At 44.3% G+C, this 19,597-nt stretch overlaps 1 protein-coding gene across 1 annotated transcript; it reads left to right on the forward strand.

The window, feature by feature from the left end:
• Positions 1 to 7,554: 7,554 nt before the first annotated feature.
• On the forward strand, positions 7,555 to 18,982 carry LOC127672954 (zinc finger protein 11). Its single transcript, XM_052168426.1, has 3 exons — positions 7,555 to 7,602; positions 13,387 to 13,482; positions 15,849 to 18,982. The coding sequence occupies exons 2-3, from the start codon at positions 13,473 to 13,475 to the stop codon at positions 17,774 to 17,776; spliced, it is 1,938 nt and encodes a 645-aa protein (XP_052024386.1). The 5' UTR covers positions 7,555 to 7,602; positions 13,387 to 13,472; the 3' UTR covers positions 17,777 to 18,982.
• The last annotated feature ends 615 nt before the right edge of the window (positions 18,983 to 19,597 follow it).

Here is a 19,597-nt window from a genome sequence, read left to right on the forward strand (position 1 = left end):
AACTCATCCTGACTTCTGTGCCACCCCATCCTTGTGGCTCTCACTTCTGCTTCCAGCTCTGTCCGTCTCCCTTCTGCCTCCTTTCCTGTCTCTGCCACATCTCCTGCATCTGCACCTCTATGTCTGCCTGCCTGGAAGTTCTGCCCCCATACATCTGGCAGCTCTGGTTGTCAGCTGTTTATTAAACAAAAGCCAGATTCCTTACTCATCTAGTTGGCTGGGGAGGTCACTTTCCTCATGGCAGCCTGCCTTTCTTTTAAAGGCAGGTGATCCTGCTAGCCTGCATTGCTGGCTCCAAATAACAGCTGAAAACATAAGGACACTCTTTTTCTTTTTTCTTTTCTTTTCTCTTCTTTTCGTTTTCTTTTTTTCTTTTTCTTCTTCTTTTCTCTTCTTTTTCTCTTTTTCTTTTTCTTCTTTATTTTCTTTTTTCTGTTTTTGTTTTGTTTTTTCCAAGACAGGTTTTCTCTGTATAGCCCTGGCTGTCCTGGAACGCACTCTGTAGACCAGGCTGACCTCGAACTCAGAAATCCACCTGCCTCTGCCTCCCAAGTTCTGGGATTAAAGGCGTGCACCACCATTGCCCGGTTGACACTCTTTTCCATAGCCAGAAAATACGATATATATGGGACATTTATCATTCAAACCTCTCTAGTCTCTTTTTCATCAGTATGGACAAATTACTTGATGGAGATATCGTAGAAGAATAAAGATTTTAGCTAGTGGTTTTTAATAGTGGATTCATTTGTGGAATGGAAGGTGTGATAAAGCAGTTTAGTTCACATCATGGAAGGCTGGGAACAGAAAGATATAGACAAGAAGAAGCCAGGGATAAGACACTGCAGAGGTCCCACTCTTAGTGCTTTCTTCTTTCAGCTAGGCTCTGCCAAGTGAAGTTTCCATAATGCCCAAAAATAGCACCACAAGCCAGAGCCCAGTCATTCTAAGCATGACCTTGTTGAAGACAGTTCCTCTTCAATCCACAACACTGTGTAAAAATTATCACTCTGCTACATCCCCATGACTTCATGTACATAAAAGATGCTCAAACTTGTCTTCACATCCTCATGCATGCCCTGGTGTGGTTGTATGTATATGCATGCTAGATTGCCTGTATAAGTGCCTTAGTTAGGGTTTTACTGCTGTGAACAGACACCACGACCAAGGCAAGTCTTATAAAGGACAACTTTTAATTGGGGCTGGCTTAAAGGTTCAGTCCATTATCATCAATGCAGGAGCATGGCAACATCCAGGTAGGTATGGTGCAGGAGGAGCTGAGAGTTCTTTATCTTCATCTGAAGGCTGCTAATGGAAGATTGACTTCCAGGCAGCTAGGATGAGGGTCTTATAGCCTACACCCACAGTGACACACCCACTCCAACAGGGCCACACCTCCTAATAATGCTACTCCCTGGGCTGAGCATATACAAACCATCACATTATGAACCAGTTCATAATGGAATGGAATTTAATAGATTGCACGGATCAATTTCAATTATTTTATGTAAGTCAATTCTTACTAGATAAAAACTTTTTACATTAAAATTATTTAACCTTATTTGTTTGGATGTTTTGTGCGCATGTACACCACATGCATGCAGTGCCTTTGGAGGGCAGAAGAAGGCGCTGGAGCCCCTGGAGTTGTGAGCTGCCCTGTGGATGCTGGGAACGCAACCCAGGTCCTCTGCAAGAGCAGCCAGTGCTAACTGCTGAGACATATATTCAGCTCCAGAAAAAGTATTCATGTAATAATTCAGGAAAGGACCATTACCCAACATCCACACCTCAGAAGGGCCACCTATTCATTTCGGAGACTCTTTTACAAAATAAACAGCACACAAATGCTTTTATTCTTGTTTTAGCTCTGAAAGCATATGTAGGAATTAGTAAAAGATAGAAATCCTACAAATGTTTCTTAAAGTATACCATAGGCTTCAGGTAGCCCATCTGCGAATGGATGTAGACATTACTAATCCCCACTTACTAACTAAATAGTCCGACACTGCTCAAAACTGCCCAAGGGGGGACTCTCAGGTCCTTCCATCAGAAACACTGAACTGCTTCCTGGAAACTGATTTGTTTTCTCCATAGATCACAAAGTGGCTTTTGGAATGTCATGTAGATCATATATGACCTTGGTGTTAATAAATATAGAAAGGTTCCCAATGCATTAGCATTGGTGTGTATTGAATATCTGATTCTGTCCCAGACATTGAACCTCCGTACTCAAGAAGGCAGGTGGCAGATCCTGCTTATCAGGGTACTGAGAAATAGCGACAGACATGCATTTCCTGGGCCATCATATATTAAATAACTCATAGGAAACTATTTTATATGCATAATTTTATTCACACATTATAATAATTATCCCAAAATTATGAGGGTTACAGGAGTAGAACAATGTGTTCTAGTGTTCTGAATCTTGAATCGCTATTTATAAAATTTTACCAGAATCCCCCACCCATATCACCTTTTTGGTGTCAAAAAGCACACATAAACTTTTGGTATTCATTTATATAGACTCAGATGTCCAAGTATTATAATCAAATGGTAAATTTTAGGAGAAATGTAGATGGGTCTGTCTGTATAGTGGTTGGGAAGGTAATTAAAGAATTCAGGATAGAATTAGCAAACAGTGAATTTTTAAGGAGCTGGTAAATTATAGCTAACTAGAGTCCTCACATATTATAAGCGGGGGGTCTTCTCTTTGTTTTCACCAAACACATTTCTTAAAAATGACAGAGATCTTTGTGTGTCATTTCCTGTTATTAATTAGTTTTGATTTACTGTTACTTATGGAAGGCATAATATATGACTCGTGAATTTTATGACTTCATTTAAATAACCAGTTACCAGATTTTTAATAAGATTTAAATACATTTCATATTAGGAATTGATTCTGTAATGCTATGCCAGAGAGAATGTACACAGATTTTAAATTAGTATATTATATTCTTTTGGGTTTTTTTTTTTTTTTTGAGACAGGATCTGACTGTGTAGCTCTTGCTGCCCTGGAACTTGCCAAAGCCAAACTCATAATGAGTGTGAGGTATTCCTTGTGGTGCTATCCCATGCTTCCTTGTGTGACCTGACAAGAGCTTCAGTCCTGAAATACAAGGTGACCATTTTCACCGCACCTGCCCTCATGCCAGCACCTCTAGTGAAACTACCTGAGGCAGCTTGGCTCCAATTCTAGGTTGACACACGGGGCTATGAAGATAATTTAGTGTGTAAAGTGCTTGGGTCTGCATGTGTGAGGACCTGAGCTCACACTCCTCCCAGATCCTAGGTACAAAACCATTCCAGTTAGTTTTCCGTGGATATGATGAAATTCCATGACCAAAAGCAACTTGAGGAGGAAAGTGTTTATTTCATCTTAAAATTCATCAGTTATGCTCCATCACTGAGGGGAAAAGTTGTGTCAGGAACTCAGGTACAAACCTGGAGGCAGGAGCTACTGCAGAGGCCATGGAGGAGTCCTGCTCACTGGCTTGCTCCCCCTGGCTTGTTCAGCATCCTTTTTTTGTACTACCCAAGGCCACCTGCCCAGGGTAGCACTGCCTCCAGTTGTCTGGCCTTCCCAAGTCAATCATTAATCAAGAAAATGCCCCAGGGACCTGCCTATAGGCAATTTGATGGAAGCATTTTCTTAATGGACATTCCCTCTCCCCAGATGACTTCATCTTATGTGCAGTTGACAAAAGCTAAGGAGTACGAAAGCCCGCACAGAAGTGTGGGGCTGTAATCCCAGAGCTGAGATGCTAAGGTGAGAGAGGTAGGGGAAGGCAGATCCCTTGAAGCTCATGGGCTAACTATTCCAGCCTATGAGCTGATGTTCCAGGCCAACAAAAGACCTTGTCTCTAATTGCAGGGGAAAGGTGGAATGTCCCTGAATGCAGACATCTGAGGTTGTCCTCTGACATCCACACTCACATTGAACACCTACACACACATACAAACATGTATGTTACAAAGTATGGAATCTTTAGTGTACACAGCATTTCCTGTTCTTAGAAAAATAATGGTTTAATAACAGCAAACAGACTTTTAAAATATTTTCCTACCTTTCTTCAACATGTAAGTATCAAAGCAGTACTTCTTTGGATTGTGTTGTATTTCATTTGAAAAAAAAAATTATCATTTGAGCCCTGTGTGGTTGAGCAGGCCTTTAATCCCAGCACTTGGGAGGTAGAGGGAGAGGTAGAAGGTAGATCTCTGTGAGTTTAAGGCCAGCCTGGTCTACATAGTGAATTTCAGGTCTACCAGGGATACACAGTGAGATCCTGTCTCAAATAAAATAAAATATTAAAAATTGCTGTTTGGATGGCTGACTTGAGTTTTATGGAAACGTGTTAAATGAATTTTTTGCTTAGCATTAGGACAGAATTTCCAGTGGTTTCTGAAAGGCCCTGTCTTAGCTACTTTTCTCATGCCTGCCAGAAAATACCGGAGAAAAAGAAATATACAAAAGGGTGGGTTAATTTTGGCTCAGTTTGATGGTCTAGTCTACCAGTGCTGGGAACTGGCCACAGAAACAGGAGGAGGCCGGCCACACCAGACCCACAGTCAGAAACAGAGAAGCCCATTCTGGCACTTAACTACCACTCTCCTTTATCCTTTGTCATCCAGGGTGGGCTCTGGCCTGTGGGGTACCATGAACTTTCAGGGTATGTCTTTCCTCCACAGTTCAGCCATTCTGAGTGTATATAGGTGTATAAAATAGAGGTTAAAAAAATAGAGGTAAAAAACCCCAAACATTTATTAATAACAAATTATTGTTTTAAAGTAGACTTCCACATTATTTGTTATTAGTAAATATTTGTTTTTTATGTCTATTTTATACACCTATATACATTCGGGGTCAGGAAAGATTTCTCTTGTGAAAAAGTGGAAAAGAACTTAAACTCCAAAGTCATTACCTTAGTTGCTTTTCTATTGCATCGATAATATGCCATGAGCAAGGACACTCATAAAAGAAAGTATTTTATTAGGCATTTGGTCCCAAGAGCTAGAGTCCTTGATAGTGAAGGCAGGTAGCAGGTGGGAGGAGGTGGCCATGACAGGGCAGCATTTGAGAGCTCACACACTGAACCACAAAGAGGAAACTAGGAGCACAATAGAAATGGCAAGAGTCTGAAACCTCAAAGCCTATCCCATGATGCACCTTTTCTTTTTCAATGAGGCCACACCTCCTAATCCTTTGGAAACAGTTCCACCAGCAGGGGGCCAAGTATTCACACATGTAAGCCCATAGGAGCCAGGCTTATTCAAACCACCACGTTCCACTCTCTATCCTCTATAGACTCCTGACTGTATCATAATGCGAAATGCATGATGAGTCCAACTTCAAAAGTCATTCAGTCTCAACACCCTTTAAAAGTTCAAAGTTCAAAAATCTCTGAGATGCAAGGGAGTCTCTTAATGGTAACCCCCTATAAAATCAAAACACAAATAACATACTTCCAATATACAACGTACAGAATTTGCATTACCATTCCAAAAGGGAGGGATCATGGAATTCTGGGGGAAATGTTAGACCAAGGCAAGACCCAACAGGGCAAATCCAAATCTTGTAGCTTCATACCCGATATCAGAGTGCTTAAAAGGCTCTGCCCTTACAACTGTGCTGCCTGGTACAAATGTCATAGGTCCCAAACTTAACACAGCTGACTCCAAGATGGAAGTACCATTCAGGCACTAAAACTGGACATACAGACAGCTGTACCAGCTGAAAGGAAAACAAAGCCTTCATCCATGAAAGTCCATGGCTCTTGGAAAGTCTCTAAATGTACTTACCTCACTTTTTGGTTTCTGTAGTTCCACTTCTGGTAACTGTCCTTGAAACTGAAGTATGTCAACCCACCATATCATTTTGTGCTGAAGACTTCATCCTGAGAAAGGCTCAGAGATACACTGGATCCTGAACCCCCAGTATTAATAGCTGTCTAGCTTACAGAGACTTTATGTTGGCTTAAACCCATGTCCAAGTAGTGTTCTCTGGTGGATACCCCACAAACATTTCTGGAAGTTGTGTCAGTGGTTCTAGTCACTTGTAGTATATAAATTACTGCTATCTTCTCCTACTGGACCTCCTTTTGGAAGCCATTAGTTATGTGACTCCACCTCTCTGTACATAATTATTTTTAGAAATCAGGCTTTAATCTGCATCTGATTAAGAGGGCTTCATTTCCAGACAGTTCATCTTTCTCCATGAAATCTGGTCTGTTTGTCTTATGATTTGAAATGCCCCAAATCCCACTGTCATCTTCTTCCTCCTCCTCCTCTTCTTTTTGTTCAATTTGACACACTGTAGAGTGATAAAGAGGAAACCACAAATAAGAAAATACTTTAATAAGACTGGGATACAGGTAGGCCTGTGGGAACATTTTCCTAATGAGTGGTTGACAGAGAAGGGCTCAGCCCATTGTGGGTGATGGTGCTGGATTCTAGAAGCTGAGCAATGTAAGCTGAAAATAATTCTATGTAAACTGAGCAAGCCAGTAAGCAGCACCTCTCCATGGCCTCTGCATCAGTTTCTGCCTCCAGGTTCCTGCCCTGTGTGAGTTCCTGTCCTGATTCCTTCAGTGATGAACAGTGGTGTAGAAGTGTAAGCAAAATAAACCCTTTCCTCCCCAAGTTGCTTTGGTCATGGTGTTTCATAGCAATAGCAACCCTAAGACATAACCCACAGACAAACTAGAAACATCCAAAGATTAACTGAAAATCAAGAGAGAAACAAGCAAAATTAACACATAGCTAGGAAAGTATGGCCTCAGTTACAGAAATATGTAGTCAGAAATAGAAAGTTAACAATGAAGCCAAGGGTGATGGTACACGCTTTTAATTCCAGCGCTTGGGGGCAGAGGCAGGTGGATTTCTTAGTTTGAAGCTGGCATGATCTACAGAGTTCCAGAACAGCCAGGGATACACAGAGAAACCCTGTCTAAACAAGCAAGCAAGCAAGCAAGCAAGCAAGCAAGCAAACAACAACAAAAAGTTGTATTTTCAAAGTCAAAGAAAAAGAATATCAATATAGGATTCTGTATTCATCAGTGTATTAATTCCAGAACAAAGTGGGAGTCAGGTTGCCTTACCCTGATATCTAATAGGAATTTGAAGGAACTATATGGAAATGCAAAAATACATTGTACTAAAATCTTAAGAGAATTGCCAAAAATAATCTATACAGCAAAGACCTATCATTTTTGTCCCTACTCAGCCTGGAAGTGGTAACTTGCACTGTCAATCAAGGTTGTGGGAAGCCAAAAGTGGTCTCCATGCAGGTCCTCTAGATGGAGAACTGCCATGGAGACTGGCTTCAGCTTTGGCGGGCTTTGGGTGGGGTGCCACCAACACTGGAGTCCGGCTCCTATTAGCACCTCGGGTCCAGCTCTTGCCGGGCCAGCCTGTGCCCTCACAACTTGGATTCACAGGGAGGATTCCTAGACACCTCGGAACCCAAACTCTCTCCCAGTCACCGCGGAACCTGGAGACCCGGGAACCCGGATACCCCGGAACGGAACCCTGTAGAAACCGGAGACCGGAACCCGGACAGCCGGAACGGGACACCGCGGAAAAGATCCGTTCCGGAATCCGGACTTGGTGAGTCGGGGCCCGGCCTCCGAGCAGGGCGGTTGTTGCTGTAGGTGCAGCGGTGCAGGATCGGCGGCGAGTCCCGGGTCGACTCCTCTAGGGCGGCCGTCGGCTCGCAGCGGCGAGGGCACAAGTCTGGCAGCCCGATGGCGGGATACTGGGGACCCCCGACTCCCCGTGTGCTGGTCCTGCCTGAGAAAATCTCTGCTCTGGGGTCCGCACCCGCTCCTGAGAGTCCTATACCTTGGGCAGCGTCCATTCGGAACCTAAATTCCTAAGACTTTCCCATGCCAGCTTCCTGTCTTCACATTAAACTGTCCCCGCGTAGATTTCAAGCAAACTCTTGTGCGTTTTATATCCCCCCTCCCCCCCCCCCCCCACACACACACCCGTGCACTTCAGATAGCAATTTGAAAGCGCTTGTTTTGTGTTCGTGAACCTTGCGCCGGTGCCGAAAGCACCGCACAGTTATTAGGCTGCTGGTAAAACTTTCCACGTCACACTTCTCTCTAGGCACAGGCACTTTAGCACGAAAAATCTTTGGGTCGAGCTTTTCCCTGGCTCATTTCAGAGGTGATTGTTTGTTTGTTTGTACTGGATTTCAGTATTCTGACCTCAAGTACAGATACTTGGGGCTACCGGTGCCATGTCTCAGGATAGGAGTTGTTAAGGTCTCTGGGATTCTGTCTTTGGGCGGATCTGTGAGCCCCCAGCCTTTAAGGCTGGATACCAAGAGGATAGGGGGAACGTTTAGTATATTTTATCTGAAGACACTTCATTCATTTACATATCTTGGATATTATAACTTGTAATATTATAACTGTGTCCTCATCTTGGTATATTTACTCTGTATTGTGACTTTTGGGTCATACAGTAAGTCAACTACAACTTTGTCTTTTCAAGAGCTTTCATGTCTGGGCGGTGGTGGCACACACCTTTAATCCCAGCACTTGGGAGGCAGAGGCAGGCAGATTTCTGAGTTCGAGGCCAGCCTGGTCTACAGAGTGAGTTCCAGGACAGCCAGGGCTATACAGAGAAACCCCGTCTCAGAAAAAAAATTATTTAAAAAATCATATAGTTAATTTGTCACCTTGCCAAATAGTTCCCATGGACTGTCCCTCCCCGTGTTTATATTCCCTAAAGCACTCCCCTTTTTTTCCTTCTAATGACAGACATCTCTTCAGGTAGTTTATTCTGGGCTGGAAGTTTCCTCATGTTGTTGATGCCTCCCAAGAGCTGAATTAATTTAAGAGCTCCGAGTCCTGGGTTTAATTGCTGTTGCAAATAAATGAGAGTCCATGCTTTTATGTAGCTCCTGGAAGTGTACACTAGAAACACTTTCTAGGACTGTACAGGGACCTGGGATCGTTAGCCTTTCTACATCAAGACCACCCTGTGGATGTGCTTACACATGTATGTAAAGTTATCCACTGCCTGAGGTCTAGGGAGACTTTTCATCTCCTTTATTCCCAAAATTGAATTGCCAATTCATATGTGGTCCTTTTAATGAAAGATAGCATATTGAGGTCATTCGGTGTCCCCCACCCCCACTCCCCACCCATGTCACCACCAAGTGTGTCGTCGGGGCAGTAGGCACCCACTGTATACACATCACCCATGTTAGAAGTTTCAAAATTCTCTTCCTTGCAAAAATGTACTGTGCCTTTTGTGTTTTGGCTGCTTCTAGTGAATGTGTAATGTGCTTTTATACAGACTGAACAACTTCTCAGCTGAGGATGAGGCTAGCCCGTTAAAGTGCCTCCCTGAGTAGATGCCATGAAGTTTAAGAATGCTGTTTGTTACAACAACAACAACAAAAGCCCGAAAGATTCCAAATGTTCTCTTTTTGTAGTATTCTGTCTTCCTTGATTTACTGATGCGGTGGTCAGCTCTATCTATTGCTGTGCGTTCTCTGAAATGATTGGCATGTTTGCGTGTGGCTGTACATACTTGTATTTCTAGCCATTGGAATGATGCCTGTTGGATTGAGTTAAGGACCAGCTTGGCCTTCACAGGGAATACCAGGCCACCTAGGTAACATCTCAAGACGTGTTTCAACAAATACATCAGTCCATTATCTGTGTGCACTGTGAAGCTGAGATTATGTTACTCTGAGTTCTATTTCAGGGATCTTTCCATGGAAGGTTTTTTAATACTAAGCATGATGAGACTAAAGGGAAATGTATTTTACTCTTAACCTTAACATTTTTTTTCTTGTCCCTTTAAGTTTAACTTCTTGTGCTACACATATTCAGGAAATGCCGGCTGTCCCAAAGTGAAAATGGTCCATATGTATGATGGTTAACCGTGGTTGTCAATGTAACTGAATCCAGACTCAATTAAGACATAAGCTGCTGCTGGGCACAGTTGTGAGGGATTTTCTTGGGTAGCTTATTTGAGATGGGAAGACATTCTAAATGTGGGTGGTACTTCCATTAGTAGCTCAATTCAAAGGAAGTCCTAGAGGGAAGCTTTGCCTTTTCTTCTTACAGTCTTGCTGGTAAGTTCATCTATGCTGTTGTGTCTCTCACTGCTGTTACTGATGCTGCTACATTCCTTTGCTGATACAAGATCCCAATTTCTTTGGGCTTCCAGGAATCTCCTAGGCTTTCAGCATGAGGTTAGGGCTGCAGAGGCGTCCAGCTTTGCAAACTGTGGAAGGAACTTAAGGGTTCTCAGTCTCTTTGATGCAAAGACAACCACTGTTATACTAACCCAGGTTGTATTGTATGTCCTGGCTAGTTTTATGTCGACTTGACACTAACTAAAGTCATCAGAGAGGAGGGAACTTCATTTGAGAAGCTGCCTCCATTAGCTCCTGTAGCCAAGCCTGTAGGGCATTCTCATACTTAGCAGTTAATTTGGGAGGGCTCAGACCACTGTGGGCAGTGCCACCCCTGGGTTGGTGGTCCTGGGTTCTACAAGGAAGCAGGTCGAGTGAGCCATGAGGAGCAAGCCAGTCAGCAGCATCCCCCATGGCCTCTGCGTCAGCTCCTGCCTCCAGGTTCCTGCCCTGGCTTCCTTTGATGATGAAAGACGATCTGGAAGTATAAGCCAAATAAGCCCTTTCCTCCTCGTGGTGCTTTTGGTATTGGTCTCTCATCACAACAGTGGTAACCCTAGTTAATACCTTATATAGGCCAATCTAATATATTCCCTGTTTTTAAATGTGTATTTAGTTTTTATTTTAGCATGCTGTCTTAGTCAGGGTTTCTATTCCTGCACAAACATCATGACCAAGAAGCAAGTTGGGGAGGAATGGGTTTATTCAGCCTACAGTTCCACATTGCTGTTTATCACCAAAGGAAGTCAGGACTGGAACTCAAGCAGGACAGGAAGCAGGAGCTGATGCAGAGGCCATGGAGGGATGTTTCTTACTGGCTTGCTTCCCCTGGCTTGCTCAGCCTGCTTTCTTATAGAACCCGTGACTACCAGCCCAGAGATGGCACCACCCACAAGGGGCCCTCCCCCTTGATCTCTAATTGAGAAAATGCCCCACAACTGCATCTCATGGAGGCACTTCCCCAACTGAAGCTCCTTTCTCTGTGATAACTCCAGCCTGTGTCAAGTTGACACACAAAACCAGTCAGTACACATGCATAACATATATTTCCATCTATATCTAGACAGAGAGAGTGAGAGAGAGAGAGGGAGTGGGAGATGGCCCTTCTATGTAGTGTAGCTCTGGCTATCCAGGAACTCCGTTTAGATATCAAGTTAGCCTGGAACTCACAGATAACCATCTGCCTCTGCCTCCCTTGTGCTGAGTTTAAAGTCATACCCCACCATGCCTGGCAATTGTTTTTATTTTTCTTTTCTAAAAAATGATTGTTTACAATTAACATAATTACAAAATTTTCCCTCCTATCCCTCTTGTTTACCTGATGCTGTCTCTCAGATTGATAGCTTTTATTCAATTGCTTTACACACACACACACACACACACACACACACACACACACACACACAAACTAAGTCTATATAATGCTATTTGTATGTATATGATCTCAGGGCTGATTATTTGCTGATGACTTATCGGTTGGAGGCTTCTTCCTAAGTGAAGGCTGTTTTTCTAGGTCTCAGCAATCCTTAGGTCCTCCTCCTAGATCCATGATCTCACTGACTCTGGGTATCTGGTTAGGTTCCCAGTACCAGGCATGATTTCCTTCTTGGTTAGAAGTGTCAAGTCCAGGTAGAGTTTTCAGTTACTGCCAAGCTGTTCCAGTGTGACTTATCGTGTCATGCCGCTCCCGGTGTCATGCACAGGCATCCTAGCCTGGAGCACTGTTGTCTGCTTTTCTCCTTTGGAAACTTGCATGGCACCGTCTGGTACCTTGCAAGTTGGTCCTCAGGGAGGGGACTTCCAGATCAGGGCCTCTGGGTCCTGGGTCTGAAGTACACAGAGTGTTCTGCAGAAGGGACCCACAGGCAGCCGCAGTAGCTTATCATGTTTGGGGTGTCTCCAGTACTCCCTGTAAATTATATAGATATATGCTGTTGGTTTCGTTTTTATAGGGAACCCTAGCTAATACAATGTGTTAAGGTACTTTAAGCTGACAATTGGCGTTTCATTTTTGTGTTAGGAGGAGAGCGGCCATGGTCACGGATGAGCAGGTGTCTCTGGTAGCTGGAGCCCTCTGGGTTTAGGCCGGGACATGTGGTGGTCTCCCTTCAGCTTTCTGAGGAACCTCCTCGTGGTTCCCACAGCGGCCGTTCCAGTTTATGCTTCGCATCAGCAGTGACGAGTGCTCTCCCCTCCCACATCCTCCTCATCCTCTGCTGCCACGCACATCCTCAGTGCTGAGGAGCCATTTCAGAGTACTTCTTGGCTGCTCACATTTCTTCTTCGGAGGATCCTCTGCTCCGCTCCTTATCCCATTGTTTGTTTTTGTTTGTTTTTTGTTTTTTGTTTTTTTTTTGGCTTTTTTTTGGATTACGTCTTTTGTTTTCTTTCTGTTTAGTTCTCTGTGCTATCCAGTTATACTTCAGGAGCTGTTGTCATTCAAGGATGTGTCCGTTGATCTCTCTCCCGAAGAGTGGGAATGCTTAGACCCCGCGCTGTGGAATGTGTATAGAAACGTGTTGTTGAAGAATTACAGAAGCCTTGTCTTCCTGGGTGAGGACCTCTCCTCTGCAGAATTCTAATAGCCTCTTAACAGCTGATTTCCTTTCTCTGTAGACAGGATATTAGGGGCTTCCATTTTGTATGAAGTCAGCCCATATTTCCATGAATAAGAGATATATTTAGGAGTCTGATGATCAGTAGAAGATCATTTTAATTGTATTTATCTTGACATCTCCTTTCTTGAGGAGTATCTTCGCTCTAGATCTCAGCCTGTGTGTCACAACCCTTTGCAGGGCTCGCATATCAGATATTTATGATTCCTAACAGTACTAAAATCACAGTTATGAAGTAGCAACAAAGTAATGTTATGACCAGGGGTCACCACAACATGAGGAACCAACTAAAGGGTCGCAGCGTTAGAAAGGTTGAGGACCACTGCTCTAGGTCAGCGGTGACTTCAGAAACATGCTGCCATGAAGTATTGCGCCTGTGTCTGACAGTCCATCTCCCCATCTGCTTTGAGTTGGTCAAGTGTGCAAGCAAAGCTTAGCATCTCCAAGTTGAAAATTCCTCACACATATGCCAATGTATATGACAGGGAATAATCGTGGAAATCATTTCCTCAGATCTCCTTTTATGTCTCTTTTTCCCAGCACAGTATGGTTAGAGAAACGTTATTACTTGTTAGGAGTCTCTTCACTGATTACCAATCTGTTTGTAATACACAGGTCTTGCAGTGTGTAAGCCCTCCTTCATCTCACTGCTGGAGCAGAGACAAGAGTCCTGGGATGTGAAGGAACAGGAGTCACGAACCATGCACCCAGGTAGGCAGGGATGGATCAGAAAACACGGGAAGATGCCTGGCTTCAGATGCCGATTGGAAAGCTCAGTTTCAGGGGAGAGGATTTTTCAGGAGCCCCTGGAGCTGGAGTTACAGACAGTTGTGAGCTGCCCTGTGGATGCTGGGAACTGAACCCAGGTCCTATGGAAGAGCTATGCAGGCTTAAAACTGTGAGATATCTCTCCAGCCCTAGCTACATGACCTTTAAGTGTACAAGTAATGAATTAAAACAATGGTCATGTAAGTCTGTCATCTGCTCCTGTCTCTGTGGACCAGGGCTGTCCAGATAATACCCCAGCGAATGGCGTAGAGTTCTTAGAGTCTTTCTAATAGATTTTTGTTTTCTGTTTCCTGTAGGGTCTTATTTTTATCTGCTTAGGACTCCATGACTAAGGCCAGAGGGAATTCTCTGTGATTGAGAACAAATCCTGCTTTTGCAGGGGACCCAAATTTGATTCTCAATGCTCAGTTTGGGGAAGGGGGGGGGAATGGACTCACAACCTCCCATAATCCAGGGCCTCCATTGCTCCCGTGAAGCCTCTGCAGGTACATGCGCATACGTCCTCCTCTTCTGACTGTACTGTAGTTACCTGTCAGCCCTCAGACACCGCACACATGCTTTGGGCCTCTCTTTTCCTCTCCCAAGAGCTCAGACAGATGTCAGAAGTTGTTTGTATTTTGGGGTGACCATGGAATGCTGTTTTCAGAAAAGAGGAGCTGTGGCTAATGATAAAAATAAAAAGAGTCCCCTCAGGTGGCCTTAGTGTTGTTCTCACTGGGGCACCGCTGGGGATTTGTCACAAATGAAGTTGACTGTTCTCTTTTGTTAGTTTCCTGTTCCTTCAGGGCAATGGAGAGGCCCTTCTGTTTGCTCCTCTGCCTTTCGGAGGACATGTCCTCTTGGCGAGGTTTTGATGTTAGATCTAGAAGTAAGTCACCATAGTGTGGCAACTGAGGTGATTGGTTATTTTGATTTCCTGCAGATGTTTCTTCTCCTTGTCTGTAGGCTTTTCACTAGCACAGGCCAAAACAAAACAAAACAACCCCCAAAAACGTAAACACAAACAACAAAAAACATTTATTCCAAAATATGATAGGGAGAAGATGCAGGAATTGTTATCTTGACAATTCGCATTAATGAAAGACAGGAATGCATCAAAGCCTTCAGATGTCAGCTGACCCTGAGTTCACTCACCACAAAACTGTTCCCACAGGGCCAAACCCTGCAAATGCCAAGAGTGTGACAAAGGCTTCCATAATAGCTCAACTCAGTGGACACCAGGAAGGACGCACAGGAGAGACACCCTACAAATGTGCATTTTACATGTGGGACAACCCTACACTACAAAAGCCTATAGCATCCCAGAAAATCAGTTAAGAGACTATATGTTTGATTAAATAGCCACCTCACATCTGTAAGTTTCCTCTTAAATGAAGTTTGGGTAATTGTTAAAATGTACCTGTTCCACACTTTCCTTAGGAGCGTGAACTCCTGAAATGTAGCTGGACTGAATTTTGAAGCCAGCGTTCCTTTAGAAGGAGGCTGGGGAATGAAGAACACATTTTGAGGTGCTGCTGTCTTTTTGAGGGCCTCGTTGTTCTGCCACCAGCATATGTTGTCTCTGCACCACAACACACGGCTGAACACAGGCAGGAAGTGTCATTGTTGGTTTGGTGTTTGTGGTGGTTTGAATATGCTTGGCCCAGGGAGTGGCGCTATTAGGAGGTGTGGCCTTGTTGGAGGGGACACCTGTCTGGAGACCCTCCTCCTAGCTGGCTGCAAGGCAATCTAATGTTTGCCTTTGGAACAAGACATAAAACTGTCAGCTCCTCCAGCACCATGTCTGCCTGCACGCTGCCATGCTTCCTGCTGTGATGATAATGGACAGAACCTCTGAACCTGTAAGCCAGTCCCAATTAAATGTCCTTTATAAGAGTTGCCTTGGTCATGGTGTTTGTTCACAGCAGTAAAACCCTATAAGACAGGGTTATTGTGGGTTTTTTGTTTTGTTTTGTTGTTTTTTGCCATTGATTTGTTCTGGGACAAGGTCTCACGGTGTAGCCCAGGCTATCCTGGCACTTGGTCTGGAGCCTGCACACCTTGACCTTGCCTTGTTCCTTTGCTTCACCCTCCTCAGTGCTGAGCTTACAGCTCCCACATGCAGTGAACCCCCACCCCATCAGTTCTTCTCTACGTCCACACCCTCATGCAGATACTTGGAGAATCCGGTGCATGTGTATACAGGATATTAATGAGGCTGGGAAATAAAGCACGGGAGAGGAAATGCTGTTAGTCCAATGAAATTCATAGCTTTAGCCATGAAGTTGTATGCCCTCTTTTCTCCCCAGAGAATCTTTCTGACTGTAACAACGCTATGAAAGACTTTGATCAACACCCCAAACTTACCATCCGTGAATGTGGAGAGAAGCCACACAGGCAGGAAGAAGGTGATGAATCAGCTTCCGGTCAGCATCCCAGGGTGCATAAAGGAGACACGCCCTATAAATGCAAAGACTGTGGGAAGGCCTTTAAATACCGCTCTATCCTCTACCAACACCACGTAATCCACATGGCCGCAAGACCCTACAAATGTAAGGAGTGTGGCAAGGCTTTCAAGAGAAGTAGAAACCTCGCTCAGCACCAGGCGACACATAGGAGAGAGAAACCACACAAGTGTGAGGAGTGCGGCAGAGCCTTTCCTACGCTCTCTGTCCTCACTCAGCACCGCATCGCCCACACCGGGGAGAAGCCCTTCAAGTGTAAAGACTGTGGCAGGGCCTTTCAGTATCTTTCAAGCCTTACTCAGCACGAAGTCATTCATAGTGAAGCCAAACCCTACAAATGCCAGGAATGTGGCAAGGCCTTCAAGAGAAGCCACACGCTCAGTCAACACCAGGTCATTCATCAAGGAGAGAAGCCACACAAGTGTGAAGAGTGCGGCAGGGCCTTCAGCAAGCACTCATCTCTTACACAACACCAGGTCATCCACACGGGAGAGAAGCCCTACCAGTGCCGAGAGTGCGGGAAGGCCTTCAGGTATCAGTCCACCCTTACCCGACACCAAGTCGTTCACACAGGCGCCAAACCCTACAAGTGCCCGGAGTGTGGCAAGGCCTTCAATAACAGCTCGACCCTGAGCCGGCACCAGATAATCCACACCGGAGAGAAGCCCTACAAGTGTCAGGAGTGCGGCAGGGCCTTTTACTGCTCCTCCTTCTTGATCCAGCATATGAAGATCCATTTCGAAGAGATGCCCTACAGGTGCAAAGAGTGCGGGAAGCCCTTCAGGCTCTCCTCCCAGCTGATCCGACACCAGAGGATCCACACTGGCGAGGAGCCCTACATTTGTAAAGAGTGTGGCAAAACCTTCAAGTACCAGTCAAACCTTACCCGTCACCAAATACTTCACACCGGCGCGAAACCCTACAAATGCCTAGAGTGTGGCAAGGCCTTCAATAACAGTTCAACACTCACCCGGCACCAGGTGATCCACACTGGAGAGAAGCCCTACAAGTGTCAGGAGTGTGGCAGGGCCTTTTACTGCTCCTCATACTTGATCCAGCATATGAAGATCCATTTCGAAGAGATTCCCTACAGGTGCAAAGAGTGCGGGAAGCCGTTCAAGTGCTCCTCACAGCTGATCCGACACCAGAGGATCCACAGTGGAGAGAAACCCTACGTATGTAAGGAATGCGGCAAGGCCTTCAACTGTACCTCATACCTCACTAAGCATCAGAGGATCCACACCGGGGAGAAACCGTATGTGTGTCAGGAGTGTGGCAAGGCCTTCAACTGTTCTTCCTACCTCTCTAAACATCAGAGAATCCATATCGGAGACAGACTCTATAAATGCACAGACTGTGGCAGAGCCTACTACTTCTCCTCCCAGCTGAATCGCCATCAGAGAGTCCACACTGGGGAGAAGCCCTACGTGTGTCAGGAGTGTGGCAAGGCCTTCAACTGTTCTTCCTACCTCAGTAAACATCAGCGGACCCATATTGTAGAAAAACCCTTCGTGTGTAAAGAATGTGGCAAAGCTTTTAACTGTCCCTCATACCTCACCAAGCACCAGAGGATCCACACGGGAGACAGGTTATACAAATGCACAGACTGTGGCAAAGCCTACCACTTCTCCTCCCAGCTGAATCGACATCAGAGAGTCCACACCAGAGAGAAACCCTACAGATGTAAAGACTGTGGCAAGGCCTTCCTTACCTCCTCCAGCCTTAAGCGGCACCAGGAAACCCACACTCTACTGAGACCAAACAGTGTATAGAGTTTGTGTATATGTACATGTATGTGTTTAAGCAAAGCCTTAATAGGAAGATAGATGTTACTGGGTGTTTCATAAAAGGGAAAAACTCTGTTCGTGCACTTAATGTCTTTAACAACTGCTGAATCTTCCATTTGCACCGAAAGGCCCATATATGAGGGGAGACAATATAGATGTCTGGAATGTGGCAAGACCTTTGAAAGGTGTGTGGCACTGTTTCCGATTGTGTACTAAACAGACCATAGTCGAGAACTGTTACAGATGTGATGATATGGCCTGGCCTTTGATCATAGCTCTTTATTGGACTGTAGCAAATTCATATTGGAAAGAGTATTGTCCTATGTCTAGCCCTCAGAACAGTCCAACACTATGCCATAAATCCCCTCATAAAAAGATTAGCAGAGCTTTCATTAATACCTCAACAAATCTTTTTTTTTTTTTTAAAAGACAGGATTTCTGTAATAACCCTAGAACTCACTCTGTAGACCAGGCTGGCCCCAGATTCACAGAGATCTGCCTGCCTCTGCATTCAGAGCACTGGGACTAAAGGCATGCACCCCGAGGCTCAGCCCATACCTCAAAACTTGGAGTATACGAAGAATTATCATACAACAGAAATCTTACAAATATGTAGAATGTGGCAAAATTTTGAACAGCTGCTCATCATTAATCCATGGGTGGAAAGAATATACCACAGGTGTCAGAGCGATTTGAACTCCTCTTCGAAAGGATGGAATTTGTTATACATCCACATTTACTAAGTAACCTCACTTTAAAAACCATACAGAGCTCAGCCCTCAGGCCATCTCAGCAGAAAAATAAGCCTGCTTTCTGAGAAGTTTTAAACCGTTTTTTCCAGAGAGCATAAAATTGATTTTGAAAACTGTGTATTATGTATAGACTTTATTTTAGTACATACATGGAGTGAATGGTTCTTCACCTGTTATCTCTGGAATGTGTGTTTGACATGTTATTCTGTCACAGAGATTGAGCCACCTTACTGCAGCATGTACATAACAGCTCTTAGTGATATATTGTTGAGAAATACTGAATGTCTGGTAATCCTTGTTCCCGGTGTCTTTATTCCTCAATGAATAGATTTGGAGATTTCCTTGTATGTGATATTTTAATCCATCCTTTTTGCACTTAACCCAGAAATTATGAAGGATGTGAAAGTGTAATAAAGTGTTCTAGCTTTTTGAATCTTAAGTCATTTCTACATTTGTGTTTTCATCACATGATTTTTATGCACATATCACCCCTTTGGATATATACAAAGAACACAGAAATGTTGGTATTCGTTTGTGTTGCCTGTGACGTACCATCCTGTGACAAACCTTAGGAGTGGAAGTACAGAAGCTCTCTCTGTTCATGAGTCATGATTAAAAACAAAAGGAAAGTTTAAAAACCAAAAATCACTTTAAGGGAGCTGATAATTTTTTTTTTCGAGATAGGGTTTCTCCGTGTAGTCCTGGCTGTCCTGAACTCAGAAATCCGCCTGCCTCTGCCTCCCAGAGTGCTGGGATTACAGGCGTGCGCCACCACCGCCCGGCTGGGAGCTGATAATTTATGGCAAGGTAGAAATTTTGTGTTTTGGGGAGGAGGGATAGTCTACTTTGTCTAAATGGTACTCATTGAAACAACGTCACAGTTCTTTGTTTAGAATAGTGACTTCCTGGTTCTATGTCTGTTAATCATGAAGGGCATATGTATGAGTTAAAGTTTATGACTGTGTTTATGTGACCATTTGTCCATCATGGTTATCCTCTGAGCCAATCAACAGCAAACCTCAGGTGTTCAGCTTAGCCTGCCCACAAAGCATCA

Source organism: Apodemus sylvaticus, chromosome 22, assembly GCF_947179515.1.
Source record: "Apodemus sylvaticus chromosome 22, mApoSyl1.1, whole genome shotgun sequence".
Classification (NCBI taxonomy): Eukaryota; Metazoa; Chordata; class Mammalia; order Rodentia; family Muridae; genus Apodemus; species Apodemus sylvaticus.